Below are 10,520 nucleotides of genomic sequence, written 5' to 3'. Positions count from 1 at the left end.
CCAAGAAATCCAAAACTCAGATTTAAAAAGTATCCTATGTTTGGTTGGCGGGGCTAGTTCAAGTCCAAACAATGTTTTTGGACACAACAGAAATTACAGTGCAAGCTGCCTTAAGACATGGCTGTATTTTTGTCGAATTTAAGCTAATAAAATTATTGTGCTTTCATTAGTTAATCACTGAGTTGAGCGGTCCAATATATGTAATTAATCAATGAGAATCAACTCCATCCGGAAACAGTATTATTGTTGGCGCAATTTAAAAGCAATACATGCTTTGCGACTAATCAGGTGCATCTTAGCTAGCAGGGCCAGCTCAATGGCAGGGTTTATCTAATTAGCATCATGAGCTTAAGAAAAGAACAGGAATGATTGTGACATTATATTAAGATTAGGATTGATTAGCAACTCTACAAGCAAAAGCTATGGAGAGCTAAGTTAAATGAGGTTAGTTAAAAGTTTTGCCTTGTTTGGCGGCTTGGCGGAACCATGTCTACTCCTCTTCTTAATTAATGAAGATGACAAATTTTCTGCCTTCTTTCAAAAAATGTTAGTTAAAAGTTTATCATTACTTACCTAAGACAACAATAACAGCGGGGGTTGAGCAGGTTGCTAATTCAACTCGTCAATCAAGAGGAACCAAATTCATGAGCCCAGTAGTTTGGGCACATAGTACAAAAATAGCCCCAAAAGACACAAAATCAGTCTTCTTTTTTTTGGCGGGTGACAAAATTAGAATATTTTTTATTTGGAGGATAAAAAATTTGTGTGTTTTAGTTTTGAAAAAATATTTACATGGTAAAAAAATTCATAACATTGCAATTACACGCCCTCTTAAATTCTACATCACCGAGTTTTACAGAAAATTGCATCAAAGTGTTCTATCTTAGGTCAAAGGTTTTTTAGAACCGCTTAGGCTTTTGGCCTAATATGACCCAAGCCCGGCCCAGAAGCACAAAAAGTTACTAGTATATAATGTTTTATTGGAAAATAATGCTAGTTAAACTCTGAAATAATTAAAATGGTATTTAGAAATTTAGAAAAAAGATTTTTACACTTTTTGGCCAAGGCTCGGGCTTGAAGTTTTAGGTCACACTTTTGCAAGCATGTCGGGCTAGGGTTTTAGGTCTAGCTCAATCACCCCAATGAAATGTTTATAAAAAGGTTATAAAAAGGATAAGTATTATATAAAAGAAATCCTCCAAATATTCTTTTGAATCAACGAAGTCCCTAGGATGTTTAATATTGCGAGGTAAAAGTACATAGAACTTTGCTCCATTTAAACATGGTGAAAATGCTTCCACGAAAAAATAAGGTAAATTTACCTTCACAATGGTTCCAACTATTTTATTTTTCATTTCCAATTAAGATGGATTATCTATTCTATGCATATATGTCACGCACATTTTTTTGGCAGGATGACTGGTTTGGCATCAATGTTATAAGAGTTTCTTAAGATTTTTCGTATGACCATTTGACAAAGAATGGATACACATAGGTATGCACCCTTGCTCTTTTTATCTCTTCCGCTTCTCTGTCCTATATTTTTTTTTCTTTTGCAAACACCGTACACACAAAGATGTTCATAACACCCATAGAAAACTACTGGAGGCCAATACCGCTACCAAAAAAGTTTCCAGGCTTTGTTGGATGATTTGATGATATCGCAGTACCAAGTTAGAACATTTTCAGTTTGTAGGACGGAAAAGAGACCTTATCATTTGGTGCACACTAAGAAACTCTCGACAAGAGAACCAAGTCTATTAAGGAAGAATGCGCACGCGCATGCACACTCGTTTATCCCTATGAACACCCTCAAAAGATTAAATTGATACTACCTCTGTGCCGAAATATAAGAAGTTTTGCAATTTAAATTGAACTATAAAAACATCTTATATTTTGATATTGAGAGATTAGATCTTAAGATTGATAAAGTCGCTAGATGCACCTTGTAATCCACAAGCATGTCATACCATTGAAAAAATAGCGGCGGATGGCCTGGAATAAATCCAAAAAGCATGCGAGCACACATATAGCAAATCTAAGACTTGAATTCGGCTGCACCGGTTCTACCATAAAAAAAAACTAACCAATGCTTAGTTCGCTTCTCTATCCAGTCCAGTGTTGTTTAAGGAGTCTCCGCCCATTGCTTGAAGACATTCAGATGCGAGGCTTGGATTCAAAATTAAGCTTGGGGTCTAACCTGTGGCCCAGTGTCCTAGACTTCATCAACAACTAGTAGTTGTTGGTGTTCTCGCAAGGGAATAAAAAAGCAGTCGTTGGTGTGCTTGTAGGAGAAGTATTATTTTTTTTAGAGAAAGAAGGAGAAGTATTATATATAGGAGTAAAACAATTGTCTCTCGCACGGCCCGAGCTGAAGCAAAAACCCCAGGGGCAAAAGCGACCTTGTATCCTCACCCTCCCTCCAATTTAGCCGTTCCCCCCCGCGAACCGAAGCAGCGCCCTCCAGCCTCCAATCCCGGCGACTCCGCCTCCCTTCTGCAGAGACTGCAGCTCTCCTCTCTCGCGCGCGCCAGGAGCGCCCCGTGCTCCGATGGGGTCGCCGGGGATGGCGACGGCGGCGGGCACGGCGGTGCTGGTGTACCTGGTGCTGTCGGGGCGGCTCTGCGGGGACGCCGACGGGGCAGCTGGCGGCAGGGGCGCCATGGAGGACGAGATGATAACCTCCGCGGTCTCGGAGGCCGCGGCAGAGAGGGAGCGGAGGCAGGAGGAGGCGCAGGGGAGGCGGCGTGCGCGGCGCGCGAGGCGCGGGCGTCGGTGGCCGGAGCGGGCCCCGGACGGGTGGGGCGAGGCGGTGACGGGGGCCGCTCGGACCGTGCGGTTCGCCTACGGGCAGACGCTCGGCAAGTGGTCCCTCGGGGAGCTCGCCTTCGGGATCAACTACTACATGCGGCAGCAGGTACTCCGCACGTGCTGATCACCAGTGCTGCCGTAGACCAGAATTGGTTTGCTCCCGCGAGATTTTATTTTTCTCTTCTTTATTTATTTGGTGCGGTGCTGTGGTGATGCGTACGGGGGAGGGGATTGGTTGCTTCCTTGGGATTCTTGGTGATCAAGATTGTCGGCGTCTCTTTGATCTTGTTTGGATTCACATTTCACATGGACAAGGAGAATATTATCTATCCCCTTTCTACCTTCGAGAAAACGGCTTTCTTATCTTGCTTGCTTGCTTGCAAGCAAAGAAACGAAACGAAATATTCTCTTCCGTGAATTGATTACTTCCATACTTAGCAAGTTATTTCTCATTCGGTATGTTTTTTTCTTACGATTTACAGCGTCGTTAGTTCCGAGGTTTATTTTATAATTATATAGCTTACCACACGTGCCTGGATGAAAAAAAAAGAGTAGCAGGAAGCAATCGCAAATGTTTCGTGATGTTTTGTACTTATATGATTGTTGGGATTTGGTTTGTTGATCTCCTGGAAATCTTAAGATATATCCTAACATTTGTAGGAGTTATTAACTTCTAGAGAGCCTAGTTTAGAAGGTGAATGACTCAGTATTATGGGTTGTCATGCTTGTCTTGCTCAATAATAAGATTAAGGAAATTTTAGTTGGTTGATGCTGGGAGCATATGATGATTATCACTAAAACTAACATGTTAGCTGATCAAATGCAATGCCTATTTCTTTGTTGGATTGATGCTTTGCTAGTTGTGAAGCATCTAGGAAAGATATTTGTTGCTAGTAAGTGTGTGCATCTTTCGTTGCTGGTGTGAAGCATCTAGGGAAGGAACGGACAATGGAGAAACCAACGTGAGCCAGTTGGTTCAGGATTTGGAAAAACCTGTATAAACAGTCTAATTCGTTGAAGGTGATTAGGTTGCAAAAAGTCAAAGTGTTCCTCTCCTATGAATAATTAATGATTTATTGTTTCTCCCCTATTTTAGGTTTTCCCCCCTTTGATTTAAAGGAATTGCTAAAGTAATTAGTTGTTCAGCTTCAGATTTGGATCTCCATATTTGGTAGTGCTTCCTCGATTTTCCTATCGGTTCACTTAAAGCGTGCAATTCTTTTTTTTTCTTTTGGACGAGAGAAATTCTTAGTTTTCATTACATTGGGGCTACTAAGGTTTAGCTTTCCCCTTAAATCCTACTCCACCGTCTAAATAAGATATTTGTTTATACTGCACGGAATAGAGCACTAACACTGATAGCTACTGTAATTAATTTAAGCTCCAGCGATCTAAAGAAAAGCAATTGCTAGATCTGAAGCAGTTGTTAGATTAGATCTAAAGAAAAGCAGCTAGGCACTTTTAGCTGCTTGAGATATTTTACACTCGAAGAATCAGAAGAATACACTATTTCTGTGTCGGTCTTCCCTTTTTTACCAGCTCATGTTTGTGAAGTAGTACATATGTTAACATCCATATGACGTACTGTTTTACTTTATCAGGGTAATCTGCAGCATGAGTATGCTGGGAGTGATTCTGTACGATTGGGAGGGCCTGGGGCAAGAGAGGAGCTGATTTCATTACTCAGATATATGAAGTTATGCATGTATTTCTCAAAGAACCCATACAAAGTGTTTTTGGAATTTGGTGGATTTGATCAGAGTGATGTTCTTATTAAGAAATCTAAGGCGAGGGTGCGTAAGTACCAGTCAACACTCCATTTTTTACATTATGTACTCTGATTTTATTACATACTGTACTTAACTTGTTGAACCGATATTTTTTCTGTTCTATTTAGTACAGATTATAAATCAGGACAAATGGGTTGAAATTATGTGCTTTTGTGCAGTTTCTGAAGCCTGCTTTCACAGTTGTCCGTGATAGAGACTCCAAATGCTTTCTCCTTTTCATTCGGGGGGCTATTAGTGTTAAGGAAAGGTTGACAGCAGCAACTGGAGCAGACATTCCATTTCATCATGTTGTGGCTAAAGATGGCTGTGTATCCAACCTAGTGCTGGGGTATGCGCATTGTGGAATGGCTACAGCAGCTCGCTGGATTGCAAATCAGGCCATTCCTTGCCTCAGTAAAGCAGTAGAGCAATTCCCGGACCACAGAATTACGGTAATATATTTCAGTTTTCTGACTAGAGATGCTCTTTTGATGTTCTGCTTACAGAAAATTAAGCATTATGTATTGCCAAAAGAACATGCTCTTGAAAGATGATTGCAATTAGAGGGTATTTTTATTCTAAAAAAACAGACAAAAAAAGTGGTAATCATCAACGATTTGGCCATTACTATATGACACAGATTATAGATTTCCTGAGATCTCTACTTCCGACAGAGATGCACTGCCAAACAAGGCTTCTCTCCTAGGTGGACCATGACACACCTTTTGGAATATATGAACTGCAACTTGTAACAACCAAATATCCTGTTGAGGTAGGGAATTGTGAGCGTGAAGCTTATTTAAAAACAGTGACGTATTTGGAAAATGAAGATTCTCTTATTGATTTCTTAAGATTTTCCGGTGCTGAGAAACAAATTTCCTTAGGTAAGCAGTGCATTTCTGGCTCATACACTCTACACAAGTATGTAGTCACTGGAAAAAACACTTGGCAATGTAATAACTTGGGCTAATGAATATGATAATATGCTTTGGATACCTAGTAAACCTCAAACATTTTTTATCTCCCGAAGTAATACTTACAAATCTATTTTAGTAGATTTAAAGCCTATTTTAGTTTACTTGGCACTGCATTTTTATCAAAACCGCATCTATTTTGTGGACCCTAAAAATGAAAATGTTCATTTGAAAATAAAATGTTTGTGTTCTAAGATCTATCAAACCTACAAACTAGATAATTTTATTTTCTAAAAAAACAAACTAGATAATTTTGTTCTTTATGCATCTTCCATCTAATTTTCTTTTCTGGCAGTTCCTGCTAATCCACTTTTTATCGAAATATATGATGTTTGGTACTTGTGCACTGCATCTAGACTTCTAGACCTTTTTTCTAATTCTATTTGCTAACTCAATCTTGTTATGCTAGATAATTGGGCATTCAATGGGTGCCAGTATCGCTGCATTATTGACATACATTCTGCGTGAGAATGACAAGTTATTATCATCCACATGTATCGCATTTGGACCAGGTATGCCTTGTGACCCCAAGGGTATATAGAAGTTTTGCAATTGAATACTATATATGTTAATAGTAAACCATTTTATTTCCGTTTGTTAATTTTCTCTCACTAAAAATATGTATCGGCTCCTTACACAAATATAGTAACTTCTCATGATAGGTCTCTTGTGTTCATATTTTGGCATTTGTAGGCATGTGGCCTGCAATTCATTTTTAGAAAAAAGGAACTATCCGGCGTTAATCATGTAGTGAAAATCAAACGGCGGCAAAAAAGAACAATGATTTCACATGTATGCTTAATGATGATGACAATCGTTCTTTTAGGATAGCCTTTGATTTATATATCTAAGGACTATGAGTAGATAACCAAAAGAAAATTAACTCTGGGTTGAAGTATGAGCTTTCAACATCTGCAAGGAACTCATTGTTCTTTCTTGATGCTGCAAACTTGTGATCTACACACACAGTAGGTGTGAGATATTAACACTTCTACTGCTATTTTCCAGCTGCTTGCATGACATGGGACTTGGCTGAGTCGGGTAAAGACTTCATTACGACTATCGTCAATAGAAATGATGTAGTGCCATCTCTTGGTAGAGTTTCGACTGCCAAACTCCGTACAGAGGTACCTCTCAGCACGATAGTTGAAGTGGGAAACCGTGAAGTAAATATTCCTGTGAATTGTTTTGCCTAGTCAAACATATCATATATTTATCTTTGGGAGTCAAATATGGCAGGTGATGGCATCATCATGGGTGCACGAACTTCGTGAACAAATTCAACAGACTAGATTCTTAGGTTTCGTCAATCGCTCTGTGAGCTTCGTGCGATCTCATGTACCCTTCGTATCAGATCCAAAATCTAAAGTTGTAGATGTCGATATGCTTCAGCCTCCCACTTCCGAGGTACATAATAACAAATATATTGCTGCAAGCACTAGTTCTTGAAACAGATGGACACTGTTGTTACTTACTGAACTATTTGCCATATGACCTGAATTTGCCAGGCTGAGACCAGATCTTCAGAAGATGTCAATTGTGCTGCCAAGAAACGTTCTACTCTTGTTTGCTGGTCATGTCCTTCTGCACGGAAGCGGACTATTGATCCTGCAAAACATACTCGGTACATTACAAATCAAACTGATGTTGATGTGAAAACTGAAAAAAACGACACTGAAGCGGCTGATGCAGAGTTAGTCTCAATTTCTTTTGGGGAGTTAAACCTTCAACCATTAGATAATGAAGATACCGACAAGGAGGACATCAAATCACCTCTGAAAAGTTCAAGCGAAGGACAGGTCAGAGAATCCTTAACCAACAAGCAGATGGAGCCGTCATCGTCAAGCCCTTCTGAAGATCCCCTCCAGCTATACCCTCCAGGAAGAATACTGCACATGGTTGCATTGCCAGCTGCAGAAGAGTCCAACACAAGTGAGCAAGGTAGCCAGGAGGAGGTTGTCACCCTGTACGAGACACCTCGACATCTCTACAGCAAGATTCGTCTGGGGAGGTCCATGGTAGGGGAACATTACATGCCCAAGTACATCAGGACAATGGAGCTGTTGATTGAGAAGCTTGCGAAGGAGGACATGGACAGTGACCAACTGGACTTGTTGTAGCAGTGACTGATCATTGATGTAAAGAATAGTTGTTGTACAGATCACGGGAAGAGAGTGCATCTGCTTCTGTTTGCTAGCACCTTAGCATCCAGAAGCTGTATGACTTTGTTCTGTTGATGTGCCATCAACAGGATCAGCTCGAAGAGCAGAAGCCTAGTGATGATTTCGGTAATTCAGCAGTGTTGTTGCTTTTGGCTGTGAATATTCATCTATAAGTTAGATTGGCTAACCCATGATTTGGAAGGTCTTAACCGTTTGTTCAGAAGGTATTTGGTTCTGAAGCTGTTTAAGATCCATCAATTTGTCTGAATCTGTTTCAGATCTTGTTTTTTTTCGGTGTTCGATGGTTGTTCATCGTGTGTGATGCATTTCATACTGTCTGCTTTCTTTAGCTCGATTTCTGTAACCATTGTATTCATCATATATGTACAGTTTAGTTGAATACCTATTTAGAAGCGTTGTGTGGTTATTCAACCTCCTATATATCCAAGTGATCCGGTGCGGATTTTTGGGACCTAGGTCTATCTCTTGCCTAATCTCTGCCTCATCTACATTTGCATGCAATTAATTAGTTTACCTATGTATGTTAAATAGCCATGCATTAATTTATGGAAAGTGTTATCTACCGTTGGACGGAGGATTACGTTAATTATAGAGTGTCATTCTTCGGACGGGTGAATCGCATTAATTACGTGAAGTACTATCATCGAGCATTAGACGTGAGGGATCATGTTAATTATGGAGAGAGTATCATTTCTTCGAACGGGAGGATCACTAATAGCCCTGAAGATAGAAGGAATTAATGCACCGATTCTGTAGGAGATAATTTACTTACCGAACAAGCTCACGACCTTAATTTCGTCAAGATGAAAAATATCACTGGTAAGATATTGCATATCATCTCGGGATCTCTGTATGCACGAGCCGGGAGCTCTATATATAGCTGGCCAAGCTACGCTAATCAATCTTAATCACATCAAAGCTTCTCCTGAGCTACCTCGTTCTTAGCTTCAGCCATGGCGTCCAAGGCCTGCATCCTGATCCTGCTCCTCGTTGCAGCTCTTCTCCATACAGGTACGCAAGAACAAGATAATACTTGGTCGTCGTCGCAGTTTAATCTCACTGATCCTTGGATCTTATGTGCCGTTGATGTGTCCATAGGTCATGCTAGTGGCGACGCCGGGCCGTGCCAACTGGAGGACATCCGCGTCTCGTCGGTGTTGACAGGGCGGCGGGTCCTGAATGTGCCGGAGTACAGCGTGACGGTGGAGAACACGTGCTCGTGCGCGCAGGCGGGCGTGGTGATGTACTGCAACCTCGGCGAGGTGAAAGCGGTGATCTCGGACACGACCAAGCTCCGCCTGCTGAGCCGGAAGCAAGGGCACTGCCTCATCAACAGCGGCTGGCCGATCTTCAACGGCAAGCCCATAACGTTCACCTACGCCGCCAAGACGCAGCTCGACTTCACCCTCGATAACGCCTCGCCGGAGTGCCTGGTGTGATCGTAGCTTTTTTTTACGCAAACACAAGCAACTTTATTACTTGGAAGTAAGAATGTTTAAAGGTACAGAAATAGGGTCGTAGGAATGACCAGGCCAAATATGGCGTCCTGTACCTAAAGACGACGTGTCCTTTGCAAGGCTATGCGCCTTGAAATTAAAGTTTGTACGCTCATGAATAAAAAGGTAACTGTCAAAAGATGATTTATACTCCAATCTCTCTGATGATTGCTCCATAAACACCTCGAGATCACTATGTTCCTGAGATTCAAATCTCCGCTAGTGAAAAGCCTTCCCGACACGCCAAAGCTTCTAAGCAAGCTGGGTCTTGGACATCTTTGACAACAACTATTGATGCACCCACATATGCTTCAGTAATATCACTGTAAAATGTCACTGTCGCACCTTTTGTGCCCGCTCGGGCAAAGGCCGCATCAGTATTTACTTTTGCATGATACAACTAGGGTGGAAGCCATTTATTGTGTCTCATGTGTGATTCTGGGCTTTGAAACAATCACTTCTCGAGCGCCTTATCTCTGCCACATATTTTTATGAATTGATGCGTTGATGGACTCTGAAAGATGTTCCATGGATGGCCTTTCTTCTAGAAAACCAAATTGCCCAAAGAGACATGATCATACTTGAGAACTGCACTTGCGAAAAAAAGCCTTTTTGCATTTGGTTCGGTACACACTGGCATGCTTGCAGTCAAGATCGCATAAGCCAATGCCCATCTGCAACAAGCCATCGAATAGTCAAGGAGCGAGTGGTGCCATGAATCATCCCGCCTGCATAGTGTGCACATATTTCTCGTAGCCATGTGACGGTGTCCCAAAAGATTAGCCGTGGAAGCGACTGTTGACTGTTGTGCCAAACGCCAGATGAACACCTTCAACTTGAACGCAGCTACACCATCCAATTAGTTTTCTCTCCTGATTTTGTATCAACCAACATCCGGTACACATATCTCATGGTGAAAAACCCTTTAGGCTCCGAATGCCAGGACCAGAAATCTGTTATGCCACCAGTGCACAGTGGGATGTTGAGGATGGCGTCCGCATCCATCGGCAATAAAACATGGCACACCAAGTTGGTAGTACATGTGGCATCTGTGTGATTTATCAATTCATGAATCATGAACCGGCCGTGGTGGGTTCGATGCTAGTGGCATGAGCGATTGAAGCAACAACTACCTAGGGATCCAATTGCAGTCTTATATATGTGTGGACTGGCCATCAGCAATACTCCTGCTCAATCCTTGTCTAAGAGTGTAATGTCCGTCCACTATCGCACACCATACCTGTGAAGGATTAGAGCCAGGGTTTGCTTCTCAAATTGTTGGTGTTG

The 10,520-nt window shown here is 41.5% G+C and overlaps 2 protein-coding genes across 2 annotated transcripts; both read left to right on the top strand.

The window, feature by feature from the left end:
• The first annotated feature begins 2,355 nt into the window (after nt 1–2,355).
• On the top strand, nt 2,356–8,129 carry LOC125508158. Its single transcript, XM_048672763.1, has 7 exons — nt 2,356–2,917; nt 4,413–4,604; nt 4,760–5,032; nt 5,964–6,066; nt 6,563–6,681; nt 6,794–6,961; nt 7,063–8,129. The coding sequence occupies exons 1-7, from the start codon at nt 2,552–2,554 to the stop codon at nt 7,672–7,674; spliced, it is 1,833 nt and encodes a 610-aa protein (XP_048528720.1). The 5' UTR covers nt 2,356–2,551; the 3' UTR covers nt 7,675–8,129.
• Nucleotides 8,130–8,365: 236 nt separating this feature from the next.
• LOC125508159 lies at nt 8,366–9,381 on the top strand. The gene is made up of 2 exons (XM_048672764.1): nt 8,366–8,748; nt 8,836–9,381. The coding sequence occupies exons 1-2, from the start codon at nt 8,691–8,693 to the stop codon at nt 9,174–9,176; spliced, it is 399 nt and encodes a 132-aa protein (XP_048528721.1). The 5' UTR covers nt 8,366–8,690; the 3' UTR covers nt 9,177–9,381.
• The last annotated feature ends 1,139 nt before the right edge of the window (nt 9,382–10,520 follow it).

This window comes from Triticum urartu, chromosome 5, assembly GCF_003073215.2.
Source record: "Triticum urartu cultivar G1812 chromosome 5, Tu2.1, whole genome shotgun sequence".
NCBI lineage: Eukaryota > Viridiplantae > Streptophyta > Magnoliopsida > Poales > Poaceae > Triticum > Triticum urartu.
This window is presented reverse-complemented; position numbering and strand designations above follow the sequence as displayed.